General features: G+C 34.5%; 1 protein-coding gene across 1 annotated transcript; it reads left to right on the forward strand.

Annotated features, from left to right (window-relative positions):
* Positions 1–1,430: 1,430 nt before the first annotated feature.
* LOC116194101 lies at positions 1,431–14,246 on the forward strand. Its single transcript, XM_031522821.1, has 10 exons — positions 1,431–1,849; positions 2,235–2,387; positions 2,508–2,663; positions 2,771–2,902; positions 3,195–3,251; positions 3,360–3,512; positions 9,280–9,435; positions 12,890–13,215; positions 13,324–13,548; positions 13,646–14,246. The coding sequence occupies exons 1-10, from the start codon at positions 1,492–1,494 to the stop codon at positions 14,015–14,017; spliced, it is 2,088 nt and encodes a 695-aa protein (XP_031378681.1). The 5' UTR covers positions 1,431–1,491; the 3' UTR covers positions 14,018–14,246.
* The last annotated feature ends 1,183 nt before the right edge of the window (positions 14,247–15,429 follow it).

Genomic DNA, 15,429 nt, shown 5'->3' on the forward strand with positions numbered 1-15,429 from the left:
AAAATAGAGATGAAAATGTATAAATGAAATAAAATTGTGTGGTGATTAAGAAAGGAAGAAAATAGAATTGAGAGATTTATTTAAGGGTTTGTCCATATGAATTAGAGTAATTAATATGTCTCAGGGTATTTTGGTAAAATAAACTATAAATGGGGTAGATTAGCCAAACAGGGGTGGAAATAGCCCTAGTGTTTACTATACATGTAAATACATAGGAGAAAGGGGGCGGGATTTCTTTCTCATCTCTTGCTTTCACCAATAAGCTGTTGATTGAAGTGGCTAGCACGCTCAAACCCTAAGATGGCGTTTGGTATGTGGATATCCATGGGAATTTCCGGGAAAATTGATTTAAATTTCTTAGGTCTACATGATTCCTATGTTTGGTTTGGACGTGGTTGTTAGTACCCCGTTTTGGTCCATCACGCTTGGAGACTCTCGGAGAGGACGCGACCACATTTTTCATTTATCGACACTCATTGCTTTCGAAATCGGGACATTTTCTTAATTTAATTCTAATTTTAGATTTTCAGAGAAAATACTCTACGGGACATTTTCAAACCCCTACATGCGTCAAATTCGATATGCAAAATTAGAATAAAACTAAGGATTAAAAAATATTTTTCCATGTAATATTAATCCTTGAATTTTTCTGAACACAAAATGGTCTCAAATAATTTTTCGGGTATCTAATTGAAAAGATGAAAATTTCAAGCCTTATGCGTATCAATTTCGATTTTTTTCAAAATTCAGGACGACAATCGAGATTGGAAAATATTTTGTTGCATAATGTCGATCCTCGAAATTTTTTGAGCACGAGGGTGGTCTCGAAATAATTTTTGGATATCTAATTTTAAAGATTGAATTTAGGAAATAATCGAGCAATTACAATCGACACGTGACAGAGATTCAATGTCAATTTTTATCGGGATTCGATCTCCATCGATGCAAATTGGAACTCCCATCAAGCTGATTATTTTTCGAATTTCAAAATTTCAAAATTTTCGTTCCGAAAATGTCTATGGATTTTGAGAAATATTAAAGGAGCATGTAGCTATTGGTTTTAGGGAGATTTAATATTTCGTGCTTAATATAACATATTGGTATTAAACAAAAATAGAGTAATATGACAATACAAGAAATAATAATACATGTGTGTTGTATGCCCCAACGAAGCACGACATTGCTCCTAGTAGTTTCTTAAAACGAAAGCCTATGTTTATTCCAAAGCCCGGTCCCTAACATTTACGAAACGTATATACTCGCGGAATGGCGTGCCGCTTTAATTCCTGTCCATGCTTTTTTAATCAAACAGTCAATGTTCGGAAAAAGAAAAAAGAATATATGCTAGGTGGTGTAAATATTTTTGCTTTTAGTTTTTTTTTTTTGGGGGGTGAGCCCAGCTATAAAAGGGAAAGGAAGCAGAGCCTTGCTGAGCCTGAGTGATATTTTGAGTGTACCCAGCAATCAGCCACGCCCCTCTATCCTTCCAAAATGCCGATGATTGATTCAGGATCGATCGACATTATCAACATTGATAAGCTTTTCGAAACAGCCATGAAAGGCAAGTGGGACAAAGTTGTGTATGCTTATACCAACCTCTCCTGCGAAATCATAGAGCATCATAACAACATGGAGACTGCATTGCACGTTGCTGTAGCATGTGGTGAGACAAAGCATGTACGGGACATAGTCGCAGGGATACCCCAAGGCGATCTTTTGGAGATCCTGAAGATGAAGAATGATCAGGGAGACACACCTCTTCACTTGGCCGCAGCAATCGGGAACTTGGATTTGTGTTGGTGCATATCTTCCCAAGACAAAAGCCTCATTGCTGAAAGAAATAAGGAAGGTTTGTCCGTACGTAGCGAAATATATATAGGAGAAATCAACTGAACATTCACATGATCGATGCATGCAATTCCACTCCAATATAACAAACAATTATCATAATTTTGTCGTATGATCATACCTTCGTTTTATCTCGATCCCATGTCTGGTTCCGAATGATAACGATAAGGTTGTAGCACAGTTAGCGTCAAGAAAGTAGCACTATGTATTAGATGCGTCATTTCAGGCCCAGACCATCGTGTCATAATTATTGTCTCCTCGGCATATCTCGAGCATCTCTTCCACGCGTCTATGAGTTGTCGGCCTCAAAGTTAACTTTGGTCTCTGTTTTTTTTTTTTTTTTTTGATTTTTTAATTATTCGGACTGCTTTTTCGAAACACATTAGGTGAGACTCCGCTTTTTCAAGCTGCCCGCCACGGCCAAGAGAAGGCGTTCTTTTACCTGCGATACCGTTATGGCGAGTCAGACATTCCCCTGGACATGCTGATCAAGAATGGCGATACCATTCTTCACTTTGCCATCAAGGGAGAATACTACGGTGAGCTCGAGTGTCATTGTTGTACATTTAGAGGTGCATTGTCGAGACTGATGATGATATGATGCTTACTTTATGCAAGTGATGTGACATTTTTCTTTTTCCTGGGATTTTTTTCCACAGGGTTTGCACTTCGAATTATACATTGTTACCCAGAACTTGTGGACACCATGAACGAAAATAATCTGACACCTCTACATGTACTGGCGCTTCAGCCCCGCTCGTTCCGATCAATTGGTTCTTTCGATCTAGGCCCATATTCTGTCATCCCATACATATGTACGTAATGTACACCCAATTCTTGCCACCAATCACATCTCTGTAGTTATTCCATTTTCCTTTTCGGTGATCGATAATGAAAACCGCGGTTAATTTCTTGTGGGAAGGCACATACGTCCCAGAACACACATGGGATGAAGAGCAGGACAGAAGAGACTTTGAAGAAACTGGGCAGCGCAGTGGCAATGATGTTTCACAATGCCCACATATCATCAACGATCTCTACCGCCTTATATTCTGTTTGTTCTCTCTCTCTCTCTCTCTCTCTCTGCCATGCATTCTAAACTGAATCATAGAGCGCGGACTCAACCAGGATCTCAACCTAACTCAACCAACCCAGCCCTATTAGCTCGATCGAGTCGGGCAGCCTGGCCTGAAAGCTGCAGTGCTCAAAAGTCTGTTATATATATATATATATATAAATATATTAATATGATACTGAAATTTCACAAATTTTCAGTATTTATTTAAATTTTTCTGACTCTCTCGTATATATATAAAAATTATAACGCATGCTTGTACAACTTCCAGGTCGCGGCCGCAGCAATGCAAGTGGTAGTGCAGATGATGCAGAGAAAAATTTACAAGGTAAGTAAGCCTTATGATCTAGAGACAAGGATCCACTTGCTTCCTTGAAATCAAGATTTATGAAGATTCCGAATTCTAATTGATATTAAAAATGTAATTTGTATGTAGGACCAAATCGAGGATCGATTAATAAGAAAATGGATCATTGCTGCGGACAAACCCTGGCAATTTGCAAAGGACTAATCGAGATTTTGCTCTTCACAACAAGATTTATTTTGTCGTTCATTGCAACCGTGACCTACGTCCCACTCCTTCGTGGCAGTGAGTATTTATCTTATCTGCGATATCAATTATATTCAGAAGTAAGTTAGTTATGGATCAGATAATAAGCCAATATTTGGCATTTTACTTAGTCCATAACGCTCCTTTTGGTTTTACATTCTTATTTTTAAAATTTTAACTCTAACTTTTAACTCTACTCACTGCACAACAAAAATTAATAATACAATTATTACTTTTTCATTTTTTTCAATTTTTTAATCATTCAATTCAATTTTTAATATTAAATCATTTCAACTATTCATTACTTTTTTCACAATTCAACAACATAATCATTATTTTTTTCAACTATTCATTACTTTTTCACACTTTTTCTCATAATTCAACTATATAATCATTACAATCCAATTAAAATCAAAACTCAACTCTATTAACTCTAAAACCAAACACATCAAGATTCTGAAGATTTTGACAAATAGCTTGCAACAATTCCATTTCAATACTTTTTGGTTTTCTTCTACCTTTTCTTCTGCCTTTTCTCTCCATGATTTTGGTGGTTCTCCTAAAATTGGAATTTTGAGACCTTCCCGTTGGGATTCTTTTACTGACGGGCATATTTTTCTAATACTTCAATTCTAAGAATAATATTTTCATGGTATACGCCTAAAAATGGAGAAGGTCTCGTGTCTAACGAATATACCACAATATTACATTACACATAAAAAATATTATTTTTATCAACAATGAATTAATTTTGTTAATAATAGATTTTTTAATGATAGATCTTTTTATTTTTGTTTACATACTAAAAATCAAAATGATAAATTCTTATTGATTTATGATATTGTCACATGGTATACCTGCTACATACAGGACTTTCTCCTAAAAATGGGGGACCCGTAACATTGAATATGTGGCCGCATCTTTAGCTGCTTGTTCAAATTCTATAGTTTAATTGGTTTTGACTTGCAAGAGGTAGTCCCACTTTTAAAATACGCCACTTAGTCCTCGATCTTTTTTTTGTGAAAAATAACACAATAATTAGAAAATTGGAAAAATAAAAAAATAAAATAAATTGAACATATAGAAAATAAAATAAAAGAAAAACAATGAACACAATCGGAGGGGAGGGTAGCCCCTCTCGACGGTGAGGCCAGCGACAGAGTTTCCCCATGTAGGAATTTCTCTCAACCACCAAGGGACGGCCCTTGCGCTAGGCCGAAAAGATCATCACCTTAGATCACAAATATTTAAGCCCATTAAAGGAGAAAATAGTATATTTTATTCATAAAATTATTATATTGTGTTTGTGTATCATAAGTAAGACCCCCACTTTCTAATCTATTTCTTTTTTCTTTATTTTTTTATGGGTACTTCTTAATAAATTTCAATCCATCTTCTTTGCATTAATAGTCAACAATTATTTAATTAATTGTCACAATCCGTATATCTTCCCTCCATGCCCAATTTATTCCTCACTTTTCTTGGAATGCCTCTTCAATATCCTGATATCTCTCAACTAAATATAGTTCTTGCGAATTGCCTTGATTCTCGTAGTCCCACCCCCAATCTAACTGTCCATTTTTCACTTATATATATTAACCAATGGAAAATTACACCAGAAGTCCTATAATTTTAGTGTTCGGCAATTTTAGTCCTATAAGTTTCGTACTTGTTGGACTGGTCCTATATGTTTTGGATTTGGAGATTCTGGAAATGATGATTTCTGATGATGTTCTTCGATGGAGAACTCGGCAGATTTGGGAGGCGATTTAGACATTTTGGAGCTTCTTTTGTTTTAATTTAATTAAAAACCCATATTTCTTACTTTTTTGACTTTTGTCAAGCAAAATGGAAACTTGACAATTAATTTGTGCCACGTAATTCATCAGGATGGCAATTTGAAAAGAATTAACACCAGTGTGTCCACATTGGCAAGGTGTTAACGCCCTTTCACGGAAAGGACTAAATCTGCCTAATCGACCTAACATATAGGACCAGTCCGGCAATATGAAACTTATAGGACCGAAATTTCAAGAACAATAAACTTATGGGACTTACAGTGTAATTTTTCCCATAAAAGAATCTTCTTTCTATATTGTTTTGGGTAAATTGTAATCACCTCCCTTGAGATTTTGAGAAATGACACCCCATTTGTTTGTTGAAAATATAAGCACTTAACCCAATTTGACTTATTTGATCAAATCGTCATTTTTTTGGGAAAAAGACCAATAAGGGTTGTAATTTTCATTTTTCTTTTTTTAAAAAACGTTACATTATTTTCTATTGAACAAGACCCACATTACATAAAATTCTTATCTTTAAAATATTTTATTTTATTTGAGAAATAAAAAATTAAATTAAATAAAAAAAGAGAAGCTAAAAACTTCGAAGAGAGAGAAGTAATGAGAGGAAGGGGCGATTGAGGCGTCAACGGCCGCCATTGCCCTAGGCGATGTTACCAGAGGATGCTAGAAACCTTGTCGTGGGCGGTGGTGGCATGCCTTCGGCCACCAACGATGGAAATAGTACAACAAAAAATGTCATATCCATAGATAAGAGCACCATTTCTTGAATCGTGTAATCACATCAAATAGTTACGGGATGATGGTGGCTGCATTTGATGAATATCGCTTGAAGCAACGTTGCTAGAGGCCTTTTCCCTCTCTCTTCGTCTGGCTTCTTTTCATTTTTTTTTAACTTCGTGTGATTTTTCAATTTGTTATTTCTAAATTTAGAGAGTATATTTTAAAAATAAGAGAGGGCTTACACGAACATTTTATGTAACATGGTGGCCTTGTTCTCTAAAACAATAAACGTGTAAAATTCAAAATTTATGGTTCATATTTATTCAAATGGAGTTAAGTGCTTATTTTTTGATTAGATGGGGTTATGTGTCATTTTTCATACATCAAGGACTGTAAGTGCATTTTACTCCCCCCACCAACCCCCCCCCCCCCCCCCCCCCCCCCCCCCCCCCCCCCCCCCCCCCCCCCCCCACTTTTCTTAATTGTTCTCAACATATCAACAAAGAAAAACTTTTTCTTGTTAACAATAACTTCAAACATGTAAAGCAATCTCTTTTAATCAAGGGAAGTACACCAACTTCCACACATAGGTTCTATCATTTTATTATTCTAATTTATATTAATTTTTAAATTTTAATTTATATTTAACAGTATAAATTGAAAATAAATTTTAGAAGAAATTGATTATAAAAGTTTATATAATAACTTCGCATCCCAGAAAGTTCACGAGTTTATATACAACCAATATTTTGCCTAAAACTTATGTCAGTCTTAATTTATTTACATTGACTCCATTATATTGCAAACTTTTAGAAGTACTATAGCGCTAACCTTATTAAAACTTAATTAAGTGTAAATCTTCCATTGAAGTGATTAGATCATTTCATCTAAAATTATTCAAATTCATTTAACTTGATTTATTTAATGTGAGACAAGTAAAGTGCAAACAAATACTAAAATTATAAAATTATAAATATTCTATAATTATCAATCTTTCACCTAATGAAACAAAAAAATTTGAATTTTTTAGGAATTTGAAATTATGGAAATGACGTATATGAAATTATTATATAGATTCTTTGCATATGAATTGAATATATCCAACATGATAATCTAAAATTTATGTATTTTTTAAAGTTTATAGTTTAAAAAATAAAATTTTGCATATTAATATAAACTATAAATTATTATTAATTATTATTAATTATCATTTTCACATTTAACTAGAAGTTTCTTCATAAAATTTTGGGCAACGCATGGGTTCAAGAATCTAATATATATATATATATATATATTATTTATACATTTACACTTTCAGCATATATTATTTTGATATTTGTCTTTTTAACCCCATTTAATGCGTTGTAAATAACTTTATACATGTGTATATATAAATATATAGCCGCTAACCCTTCATCTTCTCTCACTTAAACATACTAAAGTAACTTATCCAAAAAGAACAAAATACCCTCCTTTTTGGTCCTTTCCCCTTAATATGCATATATAAATAAGGTTAACGTCACCCCGATAAAAGTCAAAGCTTAAACATTTCCTCTCTTTTGGGCCAATCTAGCTCGAACATTAGGCTTCCACATATTACAGTGAAAAACAGAGATTCCTCTCCTCTTCTCCTCCCCTAACCTTATTAAGGAGTTATATCCAAACACACAGTCAGGTGATAAAGACCCCAAAACTGATTGCAAAATATAATATATTGTCGAAGGAAGGAGAGAGATGGGAGCGAATGCGATTATCAGTAGACCGAGTCACAGGAGTAGATGATAATTATTTGTATAGGACGACTCAAGAAATTAAGTTGTGATATATATATATACATATATAGGTTACAAGTAGGAGAATCAAATTTAGAAGTAAATATAAAAATAACAACTCAATCAACGAAGAATGTTAGGGAAAAATATAAACTACCTAAACAATTGATATAATCTTATTTGAAATATTCTATTTGCTAAATGATAGAATGATATCTCCAATACTTCTTCTAAAGAGGAGCATGTAAAATGTACGAGATGCTCATCTTGGACATCTTCATAGAGTAATTCTGATACAATGATGACTTCACATATATTTAGTTTCTTGTTTATATCCCTGCCGGATCAAGCAGCCACAAATCTGTTTTATATCTCACCAATCAAGTAGTTTCAAATCTGTTTTATATTTCGTCAAAAATACGATAAAAAGCCATTTTATATCAGGCTCATATAGCAGTAAAAGGCAATTTTATACTCATCAGAAATGCAATAATAAATGATATCTCACCGGAATAATGGCAACAAAAAGCCATTTTTATATCCCGTGGGGAAAGCGGTAGATACTAGTTTCACAGTTTGAAGGGAAGGCGACAAACAGTTCGTTTTATTATTACGTTGGAAAAGCAGCTTATCAACAACTTCAACAAATCAGCTATTGAATCAAACTGCTCTAATATCATGTAAAATTTAATATAATTTTGAAGGGAGAATAGAGATAGGAGCACACGGAATATTTCTTATGAGGCCGACTCATGTGAGTAGAAGATAATTCTCTGTACTTGGCAATTTCAAAAAATTACATTGCAAACTCGCTTATTTATAATCTACAAGTAGGAGAATCAAATGTCAAAATAACTATAAAAATAACAGTTAAATCAAATCTAGAGAATTTTGAGAATACAACCGGACTAACTATCGATATAGTTATTACAATTGTCCTTCAATTTTCATTTTGCCGTCACATTAGTCCCTGCAAAAAAATTTGGCATTAATTTAGTCTCAACGTCACTGTTTCGTTCAATCAATCTAGTCCAACCATCAACTTCATTAATGGAAAGATAACATGGCCACCGACATGGAATATTATTTTTTAACCAAATTTGTCCAAAATGACACGTTTTTATCCTATTTAATGTCTACTCGGGTGGCGGATTGGCACCTAACGACCTTGTTTGAGGTGGGCGGCAATTGATCAGGTAGCCCCTATGCGGTTTGCCCCTTTCACCTCTCTCTCTCTCTGATTTTTTAAGGTTGGGGGTTTTGTTCTGTGGCTTTCTGGATTTTTGGTTTTGGGAATGATGCGTGGCTACTCGGACCTAACTCGAATGAGCGTACTAGTGCCAGGCCCAGACCCACTATGCGTGGCCGCTAGCAAGGACGCCTTTAGCGGCGTTATCCAAATTTTCAAAGTTTTCATTCCTTAATTTTAGTAAATCAATCATTATTTCATGCCGCTTTTAAGGAGAAAATCATAATAATTATGGTCTTCCACGTCCGAATTTTGTATAGGGATTCGGGCGGCAATTAGGATGAGGAGAAAGCACTGCCTAGCTGCACAACTCGTCAAAAAGCTGCTTGACAAAGGGAAAGCTTCCATGTATCCTGAAGTTAAAGAAGATGCAGCATCAAGTACCTCAAAAGGCACGGGCAATGAACCTACAAAAGGTATACTTCTTTTTTTTTTTTTTAATATCAAACAAAGAAGTTTTCTTTTTGTTTTTTTGACGTACAGCGTTCATGTTTTGTTTTTGGCTATATCTCAGCCTAATACCTGGTCGCCCTGTTTGAGTAAACACTTACAGTATAAATTTTGAAAGCCGTGTTAATCTTTTTTTTTTTTTATAAGCCGTGTTAATCAGTTTTGAAGAACATGTACCAAAAGCTAGGAAATATATAAAAGGTGAAAAGTAATAATTTGTTTCTTTCCTATCTAGGATAAATTGCAGAAAATGCCTCTGTAGTTTCGTAAAACAATTTGATGCATCACTTTTTTCAGTGTGCATCATGGTATATGAAAGTTTAATAGGCCTTTATTAATTCAATTTTAGTCAATTCGGTCCACTCCATGCTAAAACTCTCTCGTCTTAGATTTTCAAAATTATTAAATTCGAACTAAAGATCTTATTTAAAAATAATAAATAACAAATTATTTGAACCATTCCAATCCGCATTCGTTACTAATGCCCCCTTTTACTAATATCAAACTATTTGGTAAGTCCCCTCCCTTTAAAATGGAGGCACTCTCACTATCCTTACTTTTATTGATGCGGCAACTCACTAGACACCATATATACACTATATGTACTGACAAGCCACTTCTGCACACTAAATCCAAACATAAAATAAATCTAAAATTAAAAAAAAAATGCGAGTTTAATTGGGCTGATAGGAGGCGGATCCCGTATATCAAAAAGGCCGACATCATCTGTATCACTTATATTAGAGAAGGCCTTAACATTCTACTTTCAAAAACATCATTGAAAAAATAAAATATAAAATATAAACACTAAGTTATGGATAAAATTGAAAATTAAGACCAACTATTTCGCTGCTATCTTCCTTCTGCAATTACCTCCCTCTATTGTCTAATAGTACATTAAATAATCACTTATAATATCTTAAAATAAGAATTATTTAATGAAGAATAATTATAGTAATTATTCGAGTGATTAGCACCAAATCCTGTATTTCATGCAATTTAATTGATGCTTCATCACGCCATGTGGTGAGGTAGTATCACCTAATAACTTTTCTGCGACAAATTTCCTATTTAACTCCCAACATTGACTCATTAGTTTTTATTTCAATTGTAATTAAGATTTATAAGTTACCTTATGCATAACATAGATTTTCTAAATCCATTGAAACTTATTGGGAAATCATTCTTTTTTGTTTTAGTTTGGGGAAACAATTTATCACAATATGTGAAGGTTACATGAAATTATTTTATACAAGAAACTTTGCACGTTATAAAAACTCTAAAAAATAACTTATCATTAAATTTTAGCACTTTGCATTTTATAAACATAAGTGATTTAATAATATTAAGATGTGTACAAATTGAAAAAGCTTAGAGTATTGTAATAACGTTCAGTGATATAAAGATTCAAAAAGTTTAAAATATTATACGAGATTATAGAAATTAAACGCGTGTTCTATCATTAATAAATTAGATGCTGTTCTATAATTAAGAACAAATTATATAAACTATAATTTGTTGTCTATGCTCAAGAGATTTGATTTTTCAGCGTAAAAAAGCACTGTTATCAGAACTGGACCAGACCAGCTGGTTCGACCGGTCGGTCAAGATCCGACGCCATGACAGGTCTGGTCTCTTAAAGATCGAAGTTGCACATTTAGACCGGTGAGCCCATTCAACCGGACGAAACCCAACGAACCCATATGAACCGGGCGGTTCTATAGGTTTCCTTTTATTGAAAAATTAAATTGCATGAATGAAATCGGACCGAATTGGCAGGTTCGACCGGTTGGACTAGGAACTGGCGCTATGACCGGTCCGGTCTCTTAAAGATTAAAGTTGCACTTTTAGATCGGTGAGCCCATTAATCTGGATGGAACCCAACGAATCCATATGAACCGACCGGTTCTATAGGTTTCCTTTTATTGAAAAATTAAATTGTATGAATGAAAACTTGAACTAAGGACCTAAACCTCCCTATAAGTCATATGCCCAACCTCTTACCCATTTAGGCAATAACCATATTTGTGTCCTTTTGATCATTCCTTTATCTCTTTAAGCATAACAAAGGAAGAAACAACTTCAATAAAAAAAAAAACTTTCTTTCATTCATTATTTCAATTATTTGAATTATTGTGCATATATTTAATATATTATAGTCTTTCTTAATTTTATATGCATTATTTATTATTTAATTAGACGTGTGGATCGGCTTATCGAACCCCCGATTGAACCCATAAATCCGTGAACCCATACCTCGACCGGTTCAATGTCCGATCTAGTTTTAATAACATTGATAAAAAGTGAAGTTCAGGAGTGTGATAGAATAATTTTATCGCCAAGGAATATGTAAGCGAAGTAAAGAATAAGAAGAGCAAATCCTATGAAAATTTCGTCACTTATCATGATATTATAGTTGATATATCTCATTATGATATCGCAGGATAAGAATTTTCTCCTTTAGCTGTAATTAATTTAGGAAAACAATACATATAAGGTAATTTCTACGATATTGATTACAATTGAAATAATAACTAACGGTGTTAACTTTTGGTCTTAATAAAGACACTTGTCGCCTATGGAAAGTGAATTTTTACCGGCGGTGTACGATATAAAAATTCGTTTTCTTAACAAATTTTTCCTATTGGTTTAATTTGTTTTTTCTTTTTTCGACAGATGTTTAATTTGTTATTTAATCACTTAAATTTAATCGTTGTATGATTGTGTATAGTATATTTTCATTCTTTTCATTTTCGTCCGCACATGTAAGGCGAGCACGTTGCTCGAGTAACTAATTATGAGCAAAGAGCGCCTTAACATGGACCGATCTTAAGTCTATAATTCACTTGCTTAAAAGTAAAATTAGGAAAAAAAAACTGCATCAGAAATTGGAAAGGACTAAACTGAGTGCACAATGTAATGGGAGCCAGACTTCCGCCTCCCCCAGGAATGCTTTTGTAATATCAACACCTGAATGCATTATTATTAACTTTGTTTATTTTATGCAGTAAAAAAGTAGGTATATGTCTTTTTCGAGATATAATGGGCTAAATTGAAGGAGGTCCAAGTCCACATTGAATGCTTTATATTACTAGGAAAATGATACAATACTTGTAAAATTTTCACTCAACTTATAAGCGATTGGATCTTATCTCCATTTAAAAGTTTGAATTGATAACTTGGTAGGTCCAATCATTTTTAAGCAACAATCCACTGAACCGTCCAACTGAGGCGAGGTCCGGGATGGATCCAAGGGGGTGGTGCCCCTTGGACTCGAAAAAAGTCACAAATTTTTAATATATCTCAATGAATTTTTCGATTTTTTTCTATAAAATTATTGTATTTCACGCCTTTGCCTTTACGAATTTACTTTTTGTTTACTTGCTCTTTAATTTTGCCCTCCTTAAATTGAATTTCTAGATCTGTCCCTGTGCGAGACTCCACTACTGACAGCGGCAAAGCTGGGGATCTTCGAAATGGTAGACTTGATTCTCGACAGGTTCCCAGAGGCCATTAAAGATATGGACAACAAGAGGAAGAACGTGGTGTTACTGGCAGCGGAGAATCGACACGTGGGAGTCTACATGGCCCTAGAGAGGCTGAAGTGGGTGCACCGGAGCGTCTTCTGCCAAGTCGATGACGATGGCAACAGTGCTCTGCACTTGGCTTCTCGGTACGATGAAAATCGATGTCGGGAACTTCAGCAGCCAGTAATGAAGATGTCAAGCGAATTTCTATGGTATCAGGTAAATAAACCACATGATAGTTAATTGTTAGTAAATTCTTTCTGCTGCAATCGGATTATTTTTCGTATTGTTTCATATCGTTGAACTGCATGGTCCGGTTGACTGCAGTACGTTAAAAACTCTATGCCGTCAAACTCTTTTGCTGTAAGAAACAACGCTAGGCAGACTGCTGAGGAGATCTTAATCGAATCACACAAAGAACTGAGAAAAGAAGCGCATAAGTGGCTCACCACGACCTGCTCTGCGTACTCATTGATCGCAACCCTGACTGCAACGGTTGCCTTTGCCACAATATCGACCATTCCTGGAGAGTACAAGGATGATGGGAGACCGGTGAGCGAGCAATATGTTTATATATATGGCAATCATACAAATGTCAGACACCTTGATGTGGATATTGCTGGCTGTGATCTTACTTGTATTGTTTCAGAGACTTGAAGGGGAAGTCGCATTCAATGTCTTCTCCATCTCTTCGCTCACCGCCTTCTGCACTTCCATGTCTGCCACTGTCTTCTTCATCACCATTCTCACGGCCCGACATGAGCTGGAGGACTTTACAGCAATCCTGCCCTGGCAGCTTCAGTTCGCCTGGACCTCTCTCTTTGTATCCATTGCTAGCATACTTGTCTGTTTCAGCTCGGGATTCTACTTCAATATGGGGAACATCAACAAGCTACACGGTTTTTCATACCTGATATTCGCAGTGATGTGCTTGCCAGTGACCCTGTTCGCCATCATTCAATTCCCAGTGTACTTCCACGTATTCGCCATCCCTTCAAGGAGGAAGAAACTTCCAGCATGACATTGATGCTCATTAGTTCGATCTGAGTCATATATTGTCTGAAATGCTGATAAAAAATCATCTTGAAGATTTGTTTTGCTTGGAGTGAGTGTTGTCTGATTTGGTGTGAAGATTGAAGAACTCATGTCAATTATGCTTCTGTTTAAGATCTATACATGTACTATTATAATTTTGCAATCAAACATGTGAGTCAAATTAACGAGTGGATGCAAAAACTTTTTTTCTTAAATCCCCGAGTTGTTCATGTTTGATTTTTATTACTCACCTTTATTGCAATTTACATTTATATACTATTACTCACCTTTATGCCCCTTACATTTTAAATCCTCGAGTTGTTCTTGCTTGGGAGCGGTTGATGGTTGCGCACTCATCTTTGTTTTGGGGTTTGCCTCTGGCCATCGCACCCCCGAAGAAAAGGCTGCCGGAGACGAGGTTAAAGAATTTATAAAAGTTTAAAATGTTTCCCCTGTATTACTAAAAGTGAAGTAATTTCTCATTGAAAGATTAAAAGGCCCCTTTACTTATTGTTTTCCCCATATCCTCAAGCATCTACTTGCTAAAAAATTAGCATTTAAATGAGTGAATGCTATAAAATCAAGTTGAATATCCAAAATATTAGTCCACTACCCGTGCTATGGGCTTTTTGTCTGATTCAACAATTCAAATTTGTACTCAAATCTCTTTAACAGTTGAATATTATAATTGAAATGTTTGCTTTATCATAAGTTCATACTCCAGTTTTTTGTTGCATCATAAGTTCATACTCCAGTTGAAAAATATATGATGATGGAAAAATTGCTTTTTATTCCTTCATGAAATGATTTTTCTAATAAACACACATAGTCTTTTCAAATGAAGATTATATAATTTACTTAATTAAATCGGTTATATAACATATTCAAGCTAATTTCTAAATAAGTATCATGATAAATAAATAAATATATACAATTATAGAGATACAGATGGATAGATAGATGGATAGTATAATGGAAATTACCGTCGATGTTTAAATAATCTTTTATATGTAATAAATTAGATACTGAAAAATTATTAATATTATAAATTTTCAGCAATAAACTATGAAATCAAATAAATTATACATATGAACTTATTCATTATTATATTATCGATTTAAAAACTATTTGGTCCGTAGTGGATACATGGGGCTTTCAAATCAAGGCTTTGGGGCTACTAGGAGGTTATTTAGTAGCTACACTTGTGTAAACAAAGGGAAGAGGGGTAGAGCTTGGTTGTGTTCATGGAGCTCGATGCTTTGCACACATATAATGGTGGTCTCCATTTGCTCAATGGTAATCCAGATGCTAATGTGATTGTCCATACTGTTTCATTTGCATTCTTCTGTTCCAGCAATTAGCAATGAAGCAGCACACATAATTTGCTTCCATTTCGCA

Source organism: Punica granatum, chromosome 2 (assembly GCF_007655135.1).
Source record: "Punica granatum isolate Tunisia-2019 chromosome 2, ASM765513v2, whole genome shotgun sequence".
NCBI lineage: Eukaryota > Viridiplantae > Streptophyta > Magnoliopsida > Myrtales > Lythraceae > Punica > Punica granatum.

Bases quoted from the DNA above. Each gene is read 5' to 3' on its own strand.
- LOC116194101 (XM_031522821.1), top strand. From the start codon at position 1,492: ATGCCGATGATTGATTCAGGATCGATCGACATTATCAACATTGATAAG. The intron at 2,388-2,507 runs GTGAGCTCGAGT...TTTTTTCCACAG, and splicing joins CATCAAGGGAGAATACTACG to GGTTTGCACTTCGAATTATA. The intron at 13,549-13,645 runs GTGAGCGAGCAA...GTATTGTTTCAG, and splicing joins ACAAGGATGATGGGAGACCG to AGACTTGAAGGGGAAGTCGC.